Genomic DNA, 21,580 nt, shown 5'->3' with positions numbered 1-21,580 from the left:
TAGGATAGAAGAATCCCATGCACCGCTACAGACTAGGGGCCGAATGGCTCGGCAGGAGTTCTGCAGAGAAGGACCTAGGGGTTACAGTGGACGAGAAGTTGGATACGAGTCAACAATGTGCCCTTGTTGCCAAGAAGGCCAATGGCATTTTGGGATGTATAAGTAGGGGCACTGCCAGCAGACTGAGGGACGTGATCATTTCCCTCTATTCGACATTGGTGAGGCCTCATCTGGAGTACTGTGTCCAGTTTTGGGCCCCACACTACAAGAAGGATGTGGATAAATTGGAGAGAGTCCAGTGGAGGGCAACAAAAATGATTAGGGGTCTGGAACACATGAGTTATGAGGAGAGGCTGAGGGAGCTGGGATTGTTTAGCCTGCGGAAGAGAAGAATGAGGGGAGATTTGATAGCTGCTTTCAACTACCTGAAAGGGGGTTCCAAAGAGGATGGCTCTAGACTGTTCTCAGTGGTAGCAGATGACAGGACAAGGAGTAATGGTCTCAAGTTGCAGTGGGGGAGGTTTAGGTTGGATATTAGGAAAAACTTTTTCACTAGGAGGGTGGTGAAACACTGGAATGCGTTACCTAGGGAGGTGGTGGAATCTCCTTCCTTAGTGGTTTTTAAGGCCTGGCTTGACAAAGCCCTGGCTGGGATGATTTAATTGGGGATTGATCCTGCTTTGAGCAGGGGGTTGGACTAGATGACCTCCTGAGGTCCCTTCCAACCCTGATATTCTATGATTCTATGAAACCACTAGAGTTGGCAGCATGGCCCGTCATGCTGACCGGCAGCGTCCCGTGGCTCTTTGTTCCCTCATCGGTTTGTCTGTGTGTCTCCAGTGGGCTCTTGTCATACCCGCTTGGCAGCGCTTTGGGGCAGGGCTTGTCTCTTTGTTCTGATTGGACAGCTCCTAGCACAGTGGGGGCTGGGCTGGGGCTGGGGCTCCTAGGGTGATGGTAATGCAGCTAATATATCATCATTGTCACCCCACACATCGCTAATTGAAGAGAGGGTGAAGAGGTGATTTAATCATGGGCTCCAAGTTCAGATCCTCCAAGGTATTTAGGCTCCTAGCTGCCTTTGAAATTCACAGGAGTTAGGAGCCAAAATCCCTTTCTGCCTCTGGGCCTCAGTGTCTCCTGTGCGTGAAGATTTCTGCAAGCCAAGGGTAGCAGAACCCAGCAGGAAAAGGCAGAACAAGACCCAGAGGGTGGGAGCTGAAGTCAAAGAAGTTCACAGTGGAAAATAAGGAGCAGGAGGCCTGGGCTGGATGGTGGGATCACTGGCTGCATGGTGCAGGAGGCAGGCTGGGTTTCCAGAATGGTCCCTTCTGGCCTTCATCTATGGCATCTTTTGCCCGACCACAGTTCCCGAGAGCCAACTCCTCAGGCCCAGCGGCCACAGGTGCACTCAGAGTCGCGGCCCTTGCTGCTTGCACAAGCTCTTGGCAGAGCCCCATTACCTGGGATTTTATGTTGCCACGTTTAATATGCGAGTGGGAACAGAGGCGCCCCCAGGGAACGCTGTCAGCTCTTTGATGTGTTCCACACCCCTAGAGGAAAGTGAAAATCCCTTGGACACGGTACAAGAGGTCTCTGGCCCAAATTCATGCTGCTCCCAGATGCAATGCTGCAATACACCAGGTGTCTACATGGAAACACAGGTCTGGGTGGGTTTGGGAGCTTTCCAGCTTCTTCTCTTCCAAACCCAACCCCTCTTGCCTAGCCCAGTTACTCAAATGCACCCCCTTGCTCTGGAGTGTAAACCCAAAATTATACCATCTTGCACTGCACAGAGAACTGTACAGAGAACTGTACAGTGTACGCTCATGAAATTCACCCCCCCCTCAATGCGGAGCGGAATATACAACAGCTTTCTGCCCCAAGTATGATTTCCACATTGGTTTTACATGAAACAAAAACAAGTTTATTAACTACAAAAGATAGGTTTAAGTGATTATAAGTGATAGCAAACAGATCAAAGCAAATAACCTTAGTAAATAAACAAAACTGCAAACTGAAATTACCACACTAGATAGGTAGCATATGAATTAACAAATCCTCACCTCCCCCATCCCCATATGGTCCTGTACTGCCACTCAGCCATCCCCCTCCCCTGTGCCCATGTGTCCCAGCACCCCCACTCCCATTCAGCCCCTTCCCCAGTCTGCCCCTGCAACTAGCCCATCTGAACAGCCCATCTGGCAGCTGGTATCTAGCGGAGTGCCCCAGGGATCAGTCCTGGGGTGGTTTTGTTCAACATCTTCATTAATGATCTGGATGATGGGATGAATTGCACCCTCAGCAAGTTCAAAATGACACTAAAATGGGGGGAAAGGTAGATATGCTGGAGGTCCAGAGTGACCTAGGCAAATTAGAGGATTGGGCCAAAAGAAATCTGATGAGGTTCAACAAGGACAAGTGCAGAGTCCTGCACTTAGGACGGAAGAATTCCATGCACCGCTACAGACTAGGGACTAACTGGCTAAGCAGCAGTTCTGCAGAAAAGGACCTGGGGATTACAGTGGACGAGAAGCTGGATATGAGTCAGCAGTGTGCCCTTGTTGCCAAGAAGGCCAATGGCATTTTGGGCTGTATTAGTAGGAGCATTGCCAGCAGATCGAGGAAAGTGATTGTCCTCCTCTGTTCGGCACTGGTGAGGCCACACCTGGAGTACTGTGTCCAGTTTTGGGCCCCACACTACAAGAAGGATGTGGATAAATTGGAGAGAGTCCAGCGAAGGGCAACAAAAATGATTATGGGGCTGGGGCACATGACTTATGAGGAGAGGCTGAGGGAACTGGGATTGTTTAGTCTGCAGATGAGAAGAATGAGGGGGGATTTGATAGCTGCTTTCAACTACCTGAAAGGGGGTTCCAAAGAGGATGGTTCTAGACTATTTTCAGTGGTGGCAGATGACAGAACGAGGAGTAATGGTCTCAAGTTGCAGTGGGGGAGGTTTAGGTTGGATATTAGGAAAAACTTTTTCACTAGGAGGGTGGTGAAACACTGGAATGCGTTACCTAGGGAGGTGGTGGAATCTCCTTCCTTAGTGGTTTTTAAGGCCTGGCTTGACAAAGCCCTGGCTGGGATGATTTAATTGGGGATTGGTCCTGCTTTGATCAGGGGGTTGGACTAGATGACCTCCTGAGGTCCCTTCCAACCCTGATATTCTATGATTCTATGAACCCCAGTCTGTGACACCCCGCCCCCCACCCCCAGCAGCCCCATGTGCCCCCAGATCCCATGCCTCCAGACCTGGCCCCACGGGCAGCATACTGAGCAGAAGGCAGCTTCTTTCTATTCCACATCCACAGCTGAGGCTGCTCCCGTCCCCTGAGGCTGCTCCCGTCCCAGACAGCTGCTCTATTCTGGTGCCACAGTGCCCCCTGGTGGGCAAAAGGCATAACTGTAGCACCTTTCTGGAGGAAAAAAAACTCTGCACGGCCCATGAATTCTGCGTGTGTGCACTGATGCAGAGTCCAAATACCCAGTAAGCCGGGTCTGGATGAGCTTGCCTCTGACACATCGTGATAAGATGGAGGAAGGACTTCAGGAGCAGCCCATGTTTGGGGAGACACGCCTACGCCACCTAGGTGCATAGCAGGTGGTGCTGGTTTGCCAGCCTGATCCGTTTGGGCTGGTTTTGTGTGATAATCACTCTGATATCGCGCGCCGGGGTAATGCAGTGTTGGGCTCCTTACCGTACAGTGATGGGACTGGCTCTCCCTGGCGCCCCCACATGCCACCCGCTAGTGAATTATTCTGCATGCAACTGAGCCCTGTGGGACAAAGTGGGAATTTTCTGTAACATTTGATGATGCGTGTGTGTGCCTCAGTTTCCCCTATATTTCACAGGTTACGTGGTGGGGGAGGGAGAGAGGACTGTTTTCTCTCAGGGCAGACTAAGAGACATGGCTATGAATGTTGCCTGGTTGTCTGAGCTGGGGTGCACCATTGAAAAGGACTGGCCCAGCTGACCCCATATCAATGGAGAACCCAAGAAGACAATGGCAAAGCCAATCACCGGGACATTGACCTCTGGCACCCAAGGTGCGGGGTGGGAAGGGGTTTCCCCACCTCTCTGCAAGGAGGCTGAGCAAAGACCCCCCAGCTCGAGAACAAAGGACTGTGAGGAGTGAGGTGAGGGGGTAGGTGTTGGCTGCTGGAAGAAGCCTGGGGTCACCTGGGAACTGTCCAAGGAGGTCAGATGGACAGAGCTGGAACAATGGGGCTCTTACAGCTGGGCTCTGGGCTCCGGGCTGATCCCACCGGTCGGGGCTTTAACCCGCGTTTCCCTGGGCCACCCTGAGCACATCCCGTGCTGTGAGCAGCTAGCTAACAACCCGGCTGTGCCCGCGCGGAGAGTGTCCCTGCGAACGCCGGGCGAGGGGCACTAGCCCCTGCTGTGTGGCCGGGTCTCCCCAGGGGTCTGGCCCAGTTGGACTCGCTGGGCAGAGCTGAGGGTGTGGGGCAGGAGGGCTGGAGCCCCCGGGGTTCAGCTGAGGAGGCCAAGAGGCCGCGTGGCTGCCCATGAGCCGGGAGAGAGGCCCTGGGGGTCTGGCCCACTGAGGGGTTCCTCTCAGACCGTTCCCTAGCCGGGGCCTAGCACTGATCCCGGGGCTCCGTGACAGCCTGTCAAACTCTATGGCCCCCCTGTGCCCTCTGTCAGCTGGCACCAGGAGTTTCCTGGGTCACACACCTCAGCACTCTTCCATCTCCCTGCACCCCAACCTCCTCCTGTCCCCTCACAGGGCCCTGCCCAGCCCCCAAGCCATGGAGCACAGCCTTCTTCCCTGCGGGCCGCCTGGTGCCATCCTTGTTGAAAACACTGGAAGCGGGCAGCAGCCATCTTTACTCTGGGCAGCTTCTCTTCCACAGGCAGGGACTGTCCTTAAATGAGCCCTTGGGAGCTGGCTTCAGCCCCATTTGGAGCCTTGGAAGAGGGCTGCCAATTTGAAAAAGGGAAAATTTGGTGAGTTTGCTGCCTATCACCGTAGCAATGAGCACGGGTGTGCAGGGCCCTCCTTCATCCCAAGATGTGGAGGGGGGGTAAGGCCTTGGCCCGTCCCTGATCCTGTACTGCCCTTCCCACCCCCATGTCTATACACAGCCCCTCCGCTAGACTGCCTCAACTCCCCTCAGATGCTGTCATGGATCCATGGGCCTGGTGCTCTCGCACGGCTCTGTCACGGCCCCTGGGAGGACCCCTTCAGTGAGTCGGCCCCCTGAGGGTCACACTCTGTCACTGGGGTCAGCCCCCCGGCTTCATCGCCTCCTGGGACTGATGCAGGTCACGCCATGAGCTCCCTGCAGTGAGTCCACCTGGATTGGACCCCACAGGGAGACTTGCATCCCCAAGGAATCAATACACACCTGGCTTCCAGACTCTGGAGTGACTCTCAGCCCCTGGGGTAGCAGCAGGGGGTTATTAGGTGTCTGGAACAAAGCATTGGGAGTCCTTAGTTAACATGGAGAATGGAAAGTTACAGCAAAGTCCTGCTGGGTCAGTCCAGAGCTCTCTCCCCACTGTGTATTCCCAGTCCAAGAGCATCTCCTGCCTCCAGCAGCCCACACTTAACAACCCCACCTGGCCCCTCCCCAGTTCTTTGTCCTCCAGTTGGTCACACTGGGCTGACTTCCTAAGGCACATGGGTCATCCAGAGTTATTTGTTGCTAGGTGTCAAATATCCAGGCAATTAGAGTGGTCATTGGCACACCTGGGTCTCTGCAAAGAGTAAATCACCTCTTCCCCCACCTAGCTAACCATGCACCACCTAGGGGAAACTGAGGCACACACAATACTCATATCAAACATTGTGAAAGATTCCCACTTCATCATACATGCCAGATGCTGCTGTCCCAGACCCCTCACCCCCATCCCTGACACATACACCCAGCTTCCCCCAGCCTCAATGACCCCCTTCACTGTACCCCCTGCCTGCAGGGCCCAGTGACAGTGAGGGTCAGCACCCAGATAGCCGGGGATAGAGACTCAGCACAGAGGGCTGAGGGCACTGAGGGAGCTGCAGCCCATGCCCTGCGGGTCTTGAGGCCCTGGAAAGGGCAGGCTGGCCCGTAGACTGTGGCTCTTGGGGCAGGGGCTGTCGTTGTCACCCGTGAGTGCAGTGCCTGGCCCAACAGGGCTGAGCAGGGACTCTCACGTCTGCTTGAGACACAGACAGAGTGAAATAGGTCTAGCACCCCTGCATCTGACCCTCTGCCTGATCCTTCACCGATGGGGCTGTGTGGGGTCCCTGCGAAAAGTGAGAACTCACTGGTTGTCACAGCAGTTGTGGGATGTTTGCACTGGAAAACTGTAGGGTTACGTGACACACAAACCGGGCTCCACATCTCCGGGAGGTGAAACGTCACTCGGGGTGGGGTGGTCTCGGGCTGGCTCAGTCGACGCTGAGAACAGCAGAGATCTGTCGACCCAGCCCTGTGGTTACAGCCTGACCAGATGCAGGCGTTAGCAGTGCCAGAGAGAAACGGAGCCCAAGGAAGAACTTGGAATGGGCCCATTTGGACTGAGCTCAACTTGATGAAACTCCCTGCTCATGAAAAGAGACCAAAGCCTGGGTGATGCTGTTTACAACTGACTAGTTACAGTAACACAGGCACCATTGTTTCTAGGGGCATTAAATCTTGTACACAGTGTGTCGTGTATGGTATCAGTAGAACAGTTACAATCGGTCAAGTATGATTATCCTCGTTAAATCCATGTACCATCATTATACCGGCAGTTTTGCATATTGGTGATGTATCTGCATCTCAGACCTGTGTTGTAGGCCTGGGTGACACCCCCAGGTGGGTTGACACCAGGGCTAGCCAGCTGTGTGTTGCTGGCCCATTAAGGATACTCCACTCTCACCACGGCCGTTGAAGAAACTCATCCCACCCAGCAGGGCTTCCTCAGACAGCAAGGAGCCAACGGCCACCCCCTGTGATTCAGAAAAAGGTGGGGGCAAGTGATCTGCTCATGTGACCCTGGACTCCATCTTGGACAAGTAACCCTCCAGGCCCATTGCAGAGGATTGAAAGGACCCTGAGGCATCTGCACTGGGCACTCAGTGTAGCAAGGTGGGGTGTGTCAATTGCTGGCCTGCCGAGGGAAGCGCAGCCGGTAGCTTTGAGACAACATCCCACAGCGGGCACAGACAAGAGCCCTGACACTGCACAGGTGGTGGAGATTCACCCCGCACGTCTTGGCTAAACCGGAATGGGTCACATGCCTGCACCGCAGCTAAACAATCACACACTGGCCAACGGGAAGAGGCAACCGGGGAGCAGCTCCCAGCTCCTCTGCAGGGGCAGCAGTTTGCACAAGAACTGCAGGCTGACCAGGGCCTGCACTGGCCACAGGGGAGAAATGGGGCAGTGGGCACACCAGAATAAAACTGCCCTCCACAGCAGCATGCCCTGGGGAGGGCGGGTGAATGTGTATGTGTGTTCAAATGGCAATCTGCAAGAGTCGTGTGTGGCTGTGTCTTTCAGACTAGCCGGTGCCCTTGGGGTACAGGGTGCCTCTGGGAAGGCATGCTGGGCGGACATGGTAGCTGGGGCTGGCCCTGCCCGGCCTGCGGCCACAGAGGGCTGGTCTTGGGCACGGCCAGGAGACGAGGGTCGGAGAGCGGTGGTATAAAGGTCATTGGCTCTTGTGCTGTGTTGGTCTCAAATGAAGCTCTGGGGCATCAGGCCTTTTGCTGAATGTTTAATGGGCTTGCTGCGGCACACGGGCAGGCCAGCCTCGGCTCACCAGATGAACATGGGCTTGCCATCGTCCTTGGCCAGCTGGGCAAGGCACTCGAGCAGTATGAGGGTGTTGCTCCGGATGGGGTCGGGCACCGTCTCCGTCACCACCCTGCGCAGGAAGTCCACGTTGTTGTAGGAGCCGCTCTCTGAGGCGGCCAGCTCTGGCCGCTCCCGCAGAATGCCATAGGTGTTCACGATGTACTCGGTGAAACTGGGATGCATGCGGGCGTCGTACCCCACCGTCTTCAGGCGGTTCATGATTTCCAGGTAGCGCCGCGTCATCGCTGTGCACTGCTGCTCGTCCACCTGGTTGGAGACGGTGTTGGTGGAAGCCTGGAAAAAGAGGAGCGGTTTGAGGGGAGGGGTCGGGCACCCCGAGGTCCAGTTAACTGATCTCAGGGGGACAGAACAGAGGGGACCAGATTCAGCCCAACACAGTCAGCCTGCAGGACTCACTGCCACTACATGTCGGGGCATCCAAGCCCTTAGCAGGAGTCTGAAACGGGATGAGAGACAGTTACGTAGAGAGTCTGCTGGCCAGAGTCACTGCTAACCCCTAACTCAGAATTCAGACGGGCTAGGGTAGGAGCCAGGCCTCCTGTGACAGGCTCAGAGGAACTTCCCCTGAGGCAGCGAACCCCACAACCAATACTGCAGGGCTCCTGCACCTTCCTCTGAAGCCGTGGGTGCAGCTGCTGTCAGAGATGGGAGCCTGGTCGGCTGGGCTGGGGGGCTGGCTGGGCCAGGAGCTACCCCTCTGGGGAGCCGGGAGCCGGGGCTGGCTGGGCCAGGAGCTGCCCCGCAGGGGAGCCAGGAGCCTGGGTGGGGTGGGCTGGGCTCAGGGGCTAGCTGGCCCGGGGGCTGCCTCGCCACAGAGACAGGCGCTGGGGATGGCAGGGCTAGGGGGCTGCCTCGCTGCAGCAGGGCTGTGTCCCTGGAGCATGTCCACAGGACGGGAAGGGCTAGTTTGAAGGGCCGTGCACATTTCAGCGGGAAGAGCCCTGTCAGCGCCCGTCCCGTCCATGCAGCCCCGGTCCTGGTCAGGCTCGTCCTGAGGGAGGGCGGCTCTGGCTGTGAACGCAGTGGCCGTGGCTTCCTGCCCCTTCTCTAGGAGACACTCTCCAGAGAATCTGTCCCCCTGCCAGACAGATCTGCCTGATGATTGGGAAACCTTGCCCGCGGCTTTGTCTGCCCAGGTGTGGCCCCGTCAGCAGTGTGGGTCGTACCCTGGCGCTGACTCCTTTGTGCAGCCATTCATGCCCAAGAAGCTAAGCAGCCCTTATCTGCGCGGGGCAGTCCTTGCTAGTCCCACCTCTCCCCACCTGCAGACTGTGGCAGGGTGAAGCTTTCTGTCCCAGGGGACTGGGCATGGGGCCAGGCACTTTGCCTCTAGGGCCCTGTTGAACCCCCGCTAACTCTGCTGTGACCCAAAGCCCTGACCCTCCAAGGGGCCCTGCGTGAGACAGGCTGGTGGATTCTCAGCCCCTTTTCTAGTGGCCAGGCATCCACCTGGCTGCACCCCGTCGCGATCCATTGGGGAGTGCATAATGTGCTCCTCTCTGGGGCCTCCAAGCTGCCCCAGGCTGCCTGTCCCGCAGAGCAAGGGCTGGACGGCTCCCCTCAGGGCAGGGTGCTGTGGGGAGCTTACCCTGCCCTGCCAGGCTGCTCTGGGACTGAAGAGACGATCCAGCGTTCGCCAGCAGACTGGAAATGGCCCAGGGTAGGTAATGATCCCCTCCCCCTGGCAATTGGGGCACAGAAAAGGGGGGGCCCGTTGGCTTCAGCTCCAGCAGAAAGCACCTTGTTGTCCCTGCCCTTAGCCACCCCATGGCGTAGCCCTGCCCACAGGCCAGCTTTAGCAGAGTGCCTGCCACAGAGGGGGCGCGGCAGCCGCAGAGCCAGGCTTGCCCACCCCTCAGCGGCTCTCCTACCTGGATGATCTTCTCAGGGATGTTGTTGACGGTGAAGCCGTAGAGCCGCACGCGCTCGGGGAAGATGCTGGAGAGGATCCTGCGATCCAGCTGAAAGGCGATTTCTCCCACGATGCGCTCCCAGGTCAGCTGGCTGTGATCTGCAAGGCCCCAGGGAAGCCAGTCAGTGAGTCGCCCACTCTGGCCCCGGCCGCCCCAGCGTGGCAGCAATAGGAATCAGCTGGATGGTGACCCTCAGTGGCAGGCACGGCTCTGTGCAAACAAGCCAGGTTTCTATGGCGATGCCCCCTGGCTCCCTCCCCCTGTGTGCACGCTGACCCCGCCCCAGCTGCGGCCGTGCAGTGACTTCCCCGTGGATGCTGCAGGCGGGCCAGCCCTCTGGGTAAAGTCCTTTCCTCTCACCTGCCCGCACAGTCTGTCTGTCAGCGGGACACGCCTGGCACCCGCCGTAACCCCCGTGGCTCCTGAGGAGAGCCCCATTCGGGCTGACTGCCTCACTGCTGCCGGAGCCCCAAGCCTGGGGGCAGATGTGCCCCTCGTGCTGGCGTGGGCATGTCCACACCGGCATTCCCACGGGACGACAGCTCAAAGGAGCCGAGTCCAGCAGCAAAGGGACAGCGGGATTCCCGCTCCATTAGTTGTATTAGGAATACGTTAATTACCAACTGCAAATGGAAACCCAATACATTTTGTGGGTGCAGTTTGGCTAATACAAGTATGCAAGTAACAAAACAATCTTAATATTTCACCTAAGGGGTGTAACCCTCACTTCTTTTCTTACCACCTCCCACTTACAGGTGGTGGGGGGCGGGGTAGTAAGCAACCAGCCTTTGCTTTACCTTGTACGTGTACATTAGACGTAGCCTAATGGAACTACAAGGAAGCAGAATTCAATGTTTTACAGGTTTTTAATTTTAATATTATCCTGTCAGAACCAGAAGCAATTCACTTTGCCCACTTCCCCTTTCTCCCAAATGCTGAGAGATACTGAGCCATTCTCCCCGCAGGTCATTCAGAGCAACACGAGGGAATGCAAAACACACAGGCTTAGCCCAGCCTGGTGCCCTACGCAGCTGCATATTTTGCGTATGGGTAAGGACGACCCTGGTGCTGCTCGATAGATCCCGACTGGGTAATAACCTCTTGATCAGCTAAGAGCACATTAGCCATTGAGGGAAGAGAGAGGGAGCAGACCTCTCCACCTCTCTGCTGTTTCTTGGGACTTGTTTAAGTAATTGTTGAATCCGGTTAAGGGGTTAATTATTTAGGGAAGGATGCCTCTATATATGTATGGTGTTACATGCTTATTTTGTAGTGTTAGAAATTAGATATTAGGCTAGCTAATAACATTTAATTGAGCTCATGTGAAGTAAGAGTTGGGGGTAAGTGGAGTAGAATCAACTGAGAATTCCGGTTGTAATCGACCAAAACATAGCATACATAGATGTTAAAGATCATGGAGAAGGTTTCATATGAATGCAACATAGCCAGGCTATTTTAATCACCCTAGTCAGTCGATCATATGATCATGTTTAATGTAACGTTTAATATGTGGTATGATGTAGTCAGGGAAAGTACAGAAAACTGTACATACAAGTATCAGAGACAGCTAAAGCCAGCCACGTGCTCTCTGGCTGCCCTCATCTTAAAGAGGCTGCCTCAACGCCCCAGTCAGCACCTGTCTGAACTTCTTCTAGCTCTGGCTGTGAGCCGGTGCCCACAGGAGGCGCGGAGCTGGGTGATAGGGGGAAAGAGAGAATACTCTTTCCCTTTGTTCCCTTTGTGCATTAGCCACTTGGGCCTGAGGCGAAGCCAGTCAAACTCAAGGAGAGTCACAGCCAGAGGGAGCGGTTCCTGCTTGTAGGCTGTGGCTTTCCCAGGCCATGTGGGGGCTGCTGTGTGCAGCCAGATCTCCTGGGTTTGTCAGGAGACTTGGTGAAAGCCCCAGCTCTGGGCACAGGGGTCGGGGAGAATCCTAGCTGCCCTTTTCTTTGAAGTCACTTTCCAGCCCTCGTAGGTGCAGAGACAATCTGGAAAAGGTGTCCCACAGTGCAGACACCAGAGGGCAAAGAAACCGACCCTGGACTTTTCAAAGAGTCTCCTGAGTATAGGCCCAGACTCCTGCATTTGGAAGGGCTGGGCTGCCACCACACAGCCATGGGGGAAGGGCAGGTTTAGCAAGGACCATATGGACAAAAAGCCACCAAAACCAGCAGGATGGTGCAGGACCAGGCCCTGGTGTGACTCTGAAAGAGTCCAGGTTACAAATTGGTAGTGTCCCTTTAATACGGAAGGCAGCCAGAGGTGACAATGTGCCAGCATACAGTGGGCAGCCTTGCCATGTGGGCAGCCTGCATTGCATGATGGGACTAGTAGTCTGGTGGGCCCCGGACCCCATCTCCACTTGCAGTGGGCAGCACCACAATCTGTAGGCACCAGTCCCAGCAAAGTCACAGGACTCTTGGTTGGTAGGTGCAGCATCTGAGTGCAGTGGGGACTGGCCGGGGACCAGCTGGAGCCTGTGGGGCGGCCGGCCAGCTGGTGGCAGGGGTGCAGGAAAGTATTGGCTGGCATCCATGCGCATACTCTTGGAAGAGCACCGGGCTCTGGCCACGGCTCTGAGACACGGCACCGGGGCCGTTCTCAGCCGGAGCCCTGGGACGAAGGCAGAGATACCAGCCAGGCCGCCTCGTTCCCATTTGCCTGGTTCCCACGGAGCCACCCGTGGGTTCCCAGCCCGTGCCATGCCCTCCCGGGGCTCTTGGTGGAACCATGACTCGCAGGGGCTTACCATGCTGCTCGTTTCCAGCGGGCCGCACAGTAGCTGCCACTTACCTTTGCCCACGCTGGCCTTGGACGTGGCCCCCTGTGTCTGGGGCCTATCAGTGGCTCGGAAGACCTTGCGCGTCATCTCCTTGGGCCTGACGTCCGGCGGGCGCTGGGGGTCCACTGGGGTTGGGGGCAGATGGAAGCTGACGGGGGCGGCCCTGCTGGTTGGGGAGGAGGCACTCTGCGGGAGCAAGGGCATGTCGTCGGTGAAGACCGTGTCGCTGAGGTTGGAGTCCCATGGCGAGATGTTGTGGGGGACGCTGTCTGTGGAGGCTGCAGGGGACCAAGAGCCCGCGGTGAATGTCCCCACAGCACCAAGCCAGCCCCAGCCCTGACGGGGAGTGCGGGCCATGCAGCCAAAGCAAACCACCCCGGCGCTTGGCTGCCTTGCGCATGCTCGTCCTTCCATCCCGGGCACTGCTGCTATGGACACCTCCCCAGGCCCTGCCCCAGGGCCCTGCCCTGGCACCGGCTCCCCACCACCAGCACCAGCTCGGGGGTTGAGGTGGGATGGGTGCACCGAAAAGGCCTGGCCCAGCCCGCCTGCACTACAGCCCCAGCAGGACGACAGAGAAGAGGCCTGGAGCCGGGAGGTGCTGGGCCCCGCTGCGCCTGGGGCCTCCCTCTGACAGCTGGCACCTCAGTGCCACAGAGCCACTGGCAAAGCCAGGGCAGCTCAGAGAACAGCCACCGGCCACAAGGAGAGGGCTGGGGAGCCAGCACCAGGCCGGGGATGGGGGGAGAGGAGCGGGCTAAATCCAGCTGCTTGGCCAAGAGACAGCTCTGGTGAGAGGGGTATTCAGAACTGGGGTGGGGGTCACTGAGAGCGCAGGCCCAGTGTGGGGTATTCAAAGCCATAGGGTTGCCAGGTATCCAGTTTTCGGCTGGAATGTCTGGTCGAAGAGGGACCTGGCGGCTCCGGTCAGCCCACTGACTGGGCCGTTAAAAGTCTGGTCGGTGGCGCAGTAGGGCTAAGGCAGGCTCTCTGCCTGGCTTTTCGCAGCTCCTGGAAGCGGCTGGCATGTCCGTCTCCTAGGCACAGGGGCATCCATGGGGGCTCCGCATGCTGCCCTCGCCCCAAGTACCAGCTCCGCAGCTCCCATTGGCCGGGAATCGCAGCCAATGGGAGCTGCGGGGGCGGCGCCTGCAGGCCGAGGCACCGCACACTGTGCAGAGCTGCCCAGCCGCGTCTCCACCTAGGGGCTGAGGAATGTCGCCACTTCCAGGGAGCCCCCTGAGGCAAGCGCTGCGCGGAGCCCACACCCCCCTCCACACCCCAACCCCCTGCCCTAACGTGGAGCCCCTTCCTTCACCCAAACTCCCTCCTGGAGCCTGCACCCCACACCCCCTCCCAACCATTGAACCAGCCCTGAGCCCCCTCCCACACCCTGAACTCCTCATTTCTGGCCCCACCCTGGAAACCACAGCCCCAGCCCAGAGCGCTCACCCCTTCCCACACCCCAACCCCCTGCCTCAGCCCGGAGACCCCTTCAACACGCAGAACCCGTCAGCTCCCCCCCCAGCCCGAAGGCCCTTCCTGCACCCCAAACCCCTCATCCTTGGCCCCACCCCAGAGTCTGCACCCCAACCCCCTGTCCAGAGCCCGTTCCCACAGCCTGAACCCCTAATTTCTGGCCTCACCCTGGAGCCCATACCCCTAGCTGGAGTCCTCACTCACTGCTGCATCCCAACCCCCTGCCCCAGCCCCGTGAAAATGAGCGAGTGAGCGAGGGTGGGGGAGAGCGAGCGACAGGGGGGGGGGATGGAGTGAGTGGGAGGTGGGACCTAGGAGAAGGGGCGGGGCCGAACAGGGGTGTTTGGGTTTGTGCACTTAGAAAGTTGGCAACCCTAGCCATGGGTGGGGGAGGGGGGGTCGCTGAGGGTGCAGACTCGTGGGGTATTCAGTGCCATGGGGGGGTCACTGAAAGTGTAGTCCCTGTGGGGGGTATTCAGAGACATGGTGTGTGTGTGTGGGGGGGGGCGTGTCACTGAGTGTGCAGGCCCAGTTGGGGTATTCAGAGCCATGGGGGGGGTCACTGAGGGTGCAGACTTGTCGGGTATTCAGAGCCATGGGGCGAGGAGGAATGGGGTGAGAGGAAGGGCCGTTCAGGGTGACTGTCAGGAGAAAGCTGCTGGGAGTGAAGAGGGTTGAGGTTGGGCTCTGTGTCCTGGGTTGGGTGGAACCCCCCGGACCCCTCCTCCCCTGGGCCCCCTGGGGGAAGTCAGCACTGACTGGACAGAGCCCCGAAGAGCCGCCCAGTGGCCAGGCCCTTAGGGGGTGGGGTCCGGCACGACGGGGGCTCCAAGGAACTGCACCAGCCCCACAGACACACGTATACCCCACACGAACACCCCCACAAACACACGTACCCCCACAAACCCCCCACCCTTACAAACATGTACCCTCCTCACACACCCCCCACAAACACACGTACCCCCACAAACCCCCCACCCTTACAAACATGTACCCTCCTCACACACACCCCACAAACACACGTACCCCCACAAACCCCCCACCCTTACAAACATGTACCCTCCTCACACACACCCCCACAAACACACGTACCCCCACATACACATGTACCCTCACTAACTCTGCCACTAACACAGGTACCCCTACAAACACCCCCACAAACACACACAGAATCCTAGAAGATCAGGGTTGGAAGGGACCTCAGGAGGTATCTAGTCCAACCCCCTGCTCAAAGCAGGATCAATCCCCAATTAAATCATCCCAGCCAGGGCTTTGTCAAGCCTGACCTCAAAAACTTCTAAGGAAGGAGATTCCACCACCTCCCTAGGTAACGCATTCCAGTGTTTCACCACCCTCCTAGTGAAAAAGTTTTTCCTAATATCCAACCTAAACCTCCCCCACTGCAACTTGAGACCATTACTCCTCGTTCTGTCATCTGCTACCATTGAGAACAGTCTAGAGCCATCCTCTTTGGAACCACCTCTCAGGTAGTTGAAAGCAGCTATCAAATCCCCCCTCATTCTTCTCTTCTGCAGGCTAAACAATCCCAGCTCCCTCAGCCTCTCCTCATAAGTCATGTGTTCCAGTCCCCTAATCATTTTTGTTGCCCTTTGCTGGACTCTCTCCAATTTATCCACATCCTTCTTGTAGTGTGGGGCCCAAAACTGGACACAGTACTCCAGATGAGGCCTCACCAATGTCGAATAGAGGGGAACAACCACGTCCCTCGATCTGCTGGCAATGCCCCCATTTATACAGCCCAAAATGCCATTGGCCTTCTTGGTAACAAGGGCACACTGTTGACTCATATCCAGCTTCTCGTCCACTGTCACCCCTAGGTCCTTTTCCGCAGAACTGCTGCCGAGCCATTCGGTCCCTAGTCTGTAGTGGTGCGTGGGATTCTTCCGTCCTAAGTGCAGGACTCTGCCCTTGTCCTTGTTGAACCTCATCAGATTTACCCCCCCACGAACACCCCCTCATACACACGTACACCCCCCCACAAACACCCTACATGCACATGTACCCCTCCACATGAACATATACACACAAACACCCCACAGACACATGTACCCCTCATAAGTCACCCACAGACACATGTTCCCCCCCCCCAGGCACAGCGCTGTTACCTTTGAAGTTGACGCTGGAGGGCAGCCGGGTGTGCATGTACTTTTTGCTGGAGTCGGTGGAGCTCCGGTAGGAGGACTCGGGGGTTCGGGCCCTGGCCTCGGACATCTGGCCCTCGGAGATCTGGCTGGAGTGCTTTGACAGGGACGTCTTGCTGGCCCGGGAGGACGATCTGGAGCCTGAGCCAAACAGGTTGCTGGCTACCGGCCCCTCCTCTATGGTGTCGTCCCATAACAGGGAGTTGCTCTGGCGATAGATTGGGGACCCGGATGCGGGGCCTGCTGGGGTGGAGATGGGTCTCCTGCTGATGCCTGTCACCCCTGGGCACGTGATGGCCTAGCCTCGTTCCCACAGGGGCCTGGAGCCAGGCCGGGCGCACCTGCCCCTCAGCCTGTGAGTGGGTGGGTGCCAGGCTCCCTCCTCCGAGCAGGGCCCGTCCCTGCATGCCGGACACCACCTCACCTCCTAGCGTACCCTGCCCTCCCAGGCTCCCTGTGTGCGGGATGCAAAAGGGTGCTGGGGGGGTACCCTGTGTTTTCTTCATAGCAGGTCCCCTTCACAGGGTTTGGGCAGAGACGAGGCCCCGTCCAGGCACCTGCAGCCCTCTGCCGCTCTTCAGTCAAAGCCGACCCTTTGGAGGCAGAGCTTTGCAGGGACAATCTAGCCAGCTGTGGGTTTGTACTAGCAGGACCTGGCGCCTGTGCTGGGACGGGGTCTCTGGGCTTGGTTGGTCTGGCGAGTGCCCTGGGCAGGGACCACATCTGAACAGCACTGCTGCCCAGGGAACAGGGGCTGCCCCAGGGCACAGCGCAGGGCTGCATACGGGCCGTATAGAGGAGGAATGCCCTCTGCCCAGAGAACGGGGACTGCCCCAGGGCACAGCGCAGGGCTGCATACGGGCCGTATAGAGGAGGAATGCCCTCTGCCCAGAGAACGGGGGGCTGCCCCAGGGCACAGCACAGGGCTGCATATGGGCCGTATAGAGGAGGAATGCCCTCTGCCCAGAGAACAGGGGCTGCCCCAGGGCACAGCGCAGGGCTGCATACGGGCCGTATAGAGGAGGAATGCCCTCTGCCCAGAGAACGGGGGGCTGCCCCAGGGCACAGCGCAGGGCTGCACATGGGCCGTATAGAGGAGGAATGCCCTCTGCACAGAGAACAGGGGCTGCCCCAGGGCACAGCGCAGGGCTGCACATGGGCCGTATAGAGGAGGAATGCCCTCTGCCCAGAGAACAGGGGCTGCCCCAGGGCACAGCGCAGGGCTGCACATGGGCCATATAGAGGAGGAATGCCCTCTGCCCAGAGAACAGGGGCTGCCCCAGGGCACAGCGCAGGGCTGCACATGGGCCGTATAGAGGAGGAATGCCCTCTGCCCAGAGAACGGGGGGCTGCCCCAGGGCACAGCACAGGGCTGCACATGGGCCGTATAGAGGAGGAATGCCCTCTGCCCAGAGAACAGGGGCTGCCCCAGGGCACAGCGCAGGGCTGCACATGGGCCGTATAGAGGAGGAATGCCCTCTGCCCAGAGAACAGGGGCTGCCCCAGGGCACAGCGCAGGGCTGCACATGGGCCGTATAGAGGAGGAATGCCCTCTGCCCAGAGAACAGGGGCTGCCCCAGGGCACAGCGCAGGGCTGCACATGGGCCGTATAGAGGAGGAATGCCCTCTGCCCAGAGAACGGGGGCTGCCCCAGGGCACAGCACAGGGCTGCACATGGGCCATATAGAGGAGGAATGCCCTCTGCCCAGAGAACGGGGGGCTGCCCCAGGGCACAGTGCAGGGCTGCACATGGGCCGTATAGAGGAGGAATGCCCTCTGCCCAGAGAACAGGGGCTGCCCCAGGGCACAGCGCAGGGCTGCACATGGGCCGTATAGAGGAGGAATGCCCTCTGCCCAGAGAACAGGGGCTGCCCCAGGGCACAGCACAGGGCTGCATACAGGCTTTATAAAGGAGGAATGCCCTGTGCACAGCTCAGGGCCCAACCACCAGCAGGTCACTGGAGAAAATGGTGTCCCAGCTAGTGAGGAAGCATGTGGGGCCGCAAGTGCCCCTAGAGAGGACCTGGGTGCCCCACTTCAAAGCACACTGGGGTCTCCTCAGGACAGTCCAGCAAGCTCAGCTCCTGGGGCCATGCTGGAGAACCCCAGCTGCCTAGCCCCCGCCATGGCGCCGTCCCCAAGCCCCCCTGACCTGGGCTGAGGATACTACTTTGCCCTCGCTCGGTGGACCTGGTGGAGGTGAGCGAGGACAGCGGTGTATCGCTGCTCAGTGCCTGGTTCCGCAGGACGTTTTTCAGCTCCTGGTTCTCTTTGATCAAGTCCACCAGCTTCCTGAGCTCCTCATTCTCCGTGATCAGTGCCTGGATCTCCCTTCTCAGCTGCTCGTAGCAGCTGGTCACGGCCACCCCCGGAGGCAAGGAGCCTGCGCCTGCCAGTGACGCCATGGGGAAAGGGCGTTCAGCGGCTTAGGTGGGCTGGGAGCTGGCCATGCGCCCCCCTCTGGCCTCCACTGCTGGGACGGGTGGCTGCCCGGTGGTGATGACATGAGCCGGGCACCTGGCAGACATTGTGATGTAAGCTGCCGCTTCAACACCAGAGCCCAGGGGCTCCCTGGGCAGGTCCTGTGCTGACAGGGCGAGGGGGGAAGAGGGTGGCAGGGAGCTAGCGTGAGCCGGGAAGGGGGCTCCGGCCACAGGGCGTCTCCAGCCAGCCAGTAGGATCCTGGGGCACAGCGCACAGAGGTGCTGTCCTGCTCTGCCCCTTCCCTGGCTCCCCGCGCCCCCTCCTGCCCTGTGGTAAACAGGCACCTGCCACTTCCCGGCGCCCTCACCAGCATCTTCCAACCCAACCCTCCCTCTGGCTTTGCAGGGGGCAGCAGCAAATGGCCCAGCCAGGGCCCCCCAGCTGGCCTGGCCCCGGAACCTTTGGCCAGTTCCATGGAAGGCGTCACAAAGGGACGCGGGAGTCCCAGGCCCCGGCCGCACCCCCGGGCTCCTCTGCCCCCCAGAATGGAGCCACAGCAGGTGTAAGGGTGCGAGGCTGGCTGCTCTGCCCAGGCGCTGTGCCAGGGCACCATGTCTCACGGCCACAACCCGTGCCCCTGTGGCCCCTGTGCCCACGGCTCAGCGGGCCCCTGCAGCTGGGCCTGCAGGCAGCACACAGTCCTGTGGGAACGGGACCACAGCGTGTGCCTTGGTGGAGACAGCCATGCCCAGGGCCCCGAAGGGGCGTGCTGGGGCTGGGAGGGGGCCCAGACCAGCCCTCCGCCAGTGACAGGTACATGGGGCAGAGCTGGGGCGTTGGACACAGTGAGGCTGTACACAGAGGGGGAGCAGCGGGGTGTGACGAAGTGGGACTGTTCTTAATGTTTCCTCTGAATAGTGTGGGGGTGCCTCAGTTTCCCCTAGGCAGTTCTTAAGTATCTAGGTGGTGGGGTAAGGGTGTATGATCATTGCAGTGCCCTAGAGGGCATGTGTGTGCAGGAGTCTGGACACAGAGAATGGCCGACACCCTGTTTCCTGGCAACTGATGGCCTGGGCCCTTCCCCCCCTGCAAGGTGAGAGCTGAAGGGTTGGAGAACAAAGGAATCAGGTGACCTACTGGCCCGGGAAAGGAACAAAGCCCAGAGGAGGAGGGGCTGGAGGGTTTTTCAGTTTGGGGCTGGCTGGGACATGGAGTGAAGTGCAGACGTGGTTGTCTGGCTCACTGCCCCCCAGAATGGACCCAGCTGAGGGGTCCCGTTCTCTGCACCTGCAAGCTCTGTTTTAGACCATGTTCCTGTAGTCTAATAAACCTTCTGTTTTACTGGCTGGCTGAGAGTCACGTCTGACTGCGAAGTTGGGGTGCAGGACCCTCTGGCTTCCCCAGGAGCACCGCCTGAGCGGACTCGCTGTGGGAAGCGCACGGAGAGGCAGAGGATGCTGAATGCTCCGAGGTCAGACCCAGGAAGGTGGAAGCTGTGTGAGCTGTGTGTCCTGAAGACAGGTTGCTCACAGAAAGGCGACTACCCCAGAGTCCTGACTGACTTCATGGGGAGCAGTTCCAGAGCATCGCCCAGGGACTCCGTGACACGGGGACCTGGGCTCGGAAGGGCGGGAGGAACTTGGCCCAGGGACAAGACCAGGGCTCGCCGGACGTTAATGTTGGGCAAGCGCCGGGCCAGGCCAGGGCCAGGCTCCTTCCAGCAGCGTGGCCGGCCCAGCCAGCAGAGCTCCCGGGGCTAGGCCCCTTGGGTCGGGGGGGCGATGTAGCACGAGGTTGTTTCAGGGCCAGTCGTACCATTTGTTGTCAGGTACAAGGCAGCGCGGGGCAGGGAGCCTTCAGGCTCCAGGGCGAGGCCAGGGCTGCCGGGCTCCATGGAAGCACCGTACGGTCGGCCAGGTGCACTGGGGGCAGGGGGGCCTTCTTCTGAAGGCTGAGGAGCTGGGGCCTGCTGGAGGCTGAGCACTGCGGCCTGCCTCCCCGGCCCCTTCCCCACTAGCTCAGGGCAGCAGCAGGTAACGGGGCTGGGCACGGGCAGACGCAGGCCGGAGCTGGCGCTGCCCGCGGCTCGGTGTGGTCCTGGTTTGCAGCTAGGCCAGGCTCTGAGCCTGCCATCAGCCCGGGGCACAGCGCCTAGTGCAGGCAAGACCAACGTTTCCAGCCCTGGGTCTGTAAGCAGGCACCTCAATCCCTATTTAGCCACCTGGACTTTGGAGGGGCCATTGAGCAAACAGCCACAGAGGCCAGGGAAACGGGCACCCCGGCCAGCCAGTCACCCCCGCAGCCCAGGAGGGAGGGGGATGACCCACCTTTGGGCAGGGAAGCAGAGCGCAGCCCCAGCTCCTGTGCAAAGGGGAGAGGTGGCGGAGTAGGGCTGCCCTTGGCAGAGACGCTGAGCTCTCCCCTGGGGCTGGCGAAGAGAAGGGAGCTGGAGCCAGAGACCGTTCCGCGGCAGCGTAGTTGGCTGATTGCGCTGGCTTGGCCAGGAGGGACCATCTCTTTGCTTTGCTTCTCTGCGCTGAGCTAAGGGTGGCCGGTGCTGGGCTCCAGCCGCGAACACCCCTGCGCGGTTTGGAAACGCGGCCATCTCTCGCTGCAAACACTGGCTGGGGGCGCTAAGCTCTGTGGGGCGTACACATCTCCACCAGGGTCTGGCGCTGCAATGTAGACACGATCTATGCCGCCAGGGGGCTCTCCCGGGCAGGTGGGGTTGGTGGAAGAATTCTGTGGGTTTCTCACACCCCTGAGAGACGCAGCTCTACCAATGTTAGTCCCTAGTGTAGACCGGGCCTGAGCAGACCTGTCCGAGCTCCCTTCTTCACACAGTCACCTGACACCGCCTGGCTTTTGTCCCCATTGCAGTGGCTGCTGGCCGGGACTTCCCCGTCCTGGCGCATTCACATCTGGGCGCAGGCCCCTCCAGCATAGGCAGCGCCTCCGTTCAGTCTCTGCTAACGTCACCAGTCCCAACCCAGCCAGCACATGAC

General features: G+C 59.0%; 1 protein-coding gene across 1 annotated transcript; it reads right to left on the bottom strand.

The window, feature by feature from the left end:
* Positions 1-6,578: 6,578 nt before the first annotated feature.
* On the bottom strand, positions 6,579-18,556 carry SPATC1 (spermatogenesis and centriole associated 1). The gene is made up of 5 exons (XM_048837097.2): positions 18,256-18,556; positions 16,116-16,391; positions 12,522-12,788; positions 9,687-9,826; positions 6,579-8,088 (listed from the first exon to the last, which is right to left on the bottom strand). The coding sequence occupies exons 1-5, from the start codon at positions 18,554-18,556 to the stop codon at positions 7,756-7,758; spliced, it is 1,317 nt and encodes a 438-aa protein (XP_048693054.1). The 3' UTR covers positions 6,579-7,755.
* Positions 18,557-21,580: the final 3,024 nt, after the last annotated feature.

Source organism: Caretta caretta, chromosome 2 (genome assembly GCF_965140235.1).
Source record: "Caretta caretta isolate rCarCar2 chromosome 2, rCarCar1.hap1, whole genome shotgun sequence".
Lineage (NCBI taxonomy): Eukaryota > Metazoa > Chordata > Testudines > Cheloniidae > Caretta > Caretta caretta.
Note: the sequence above shows the minus strand (reverse complement) of the source record. Positions and strands in the feature narration are given on the sequence as shown.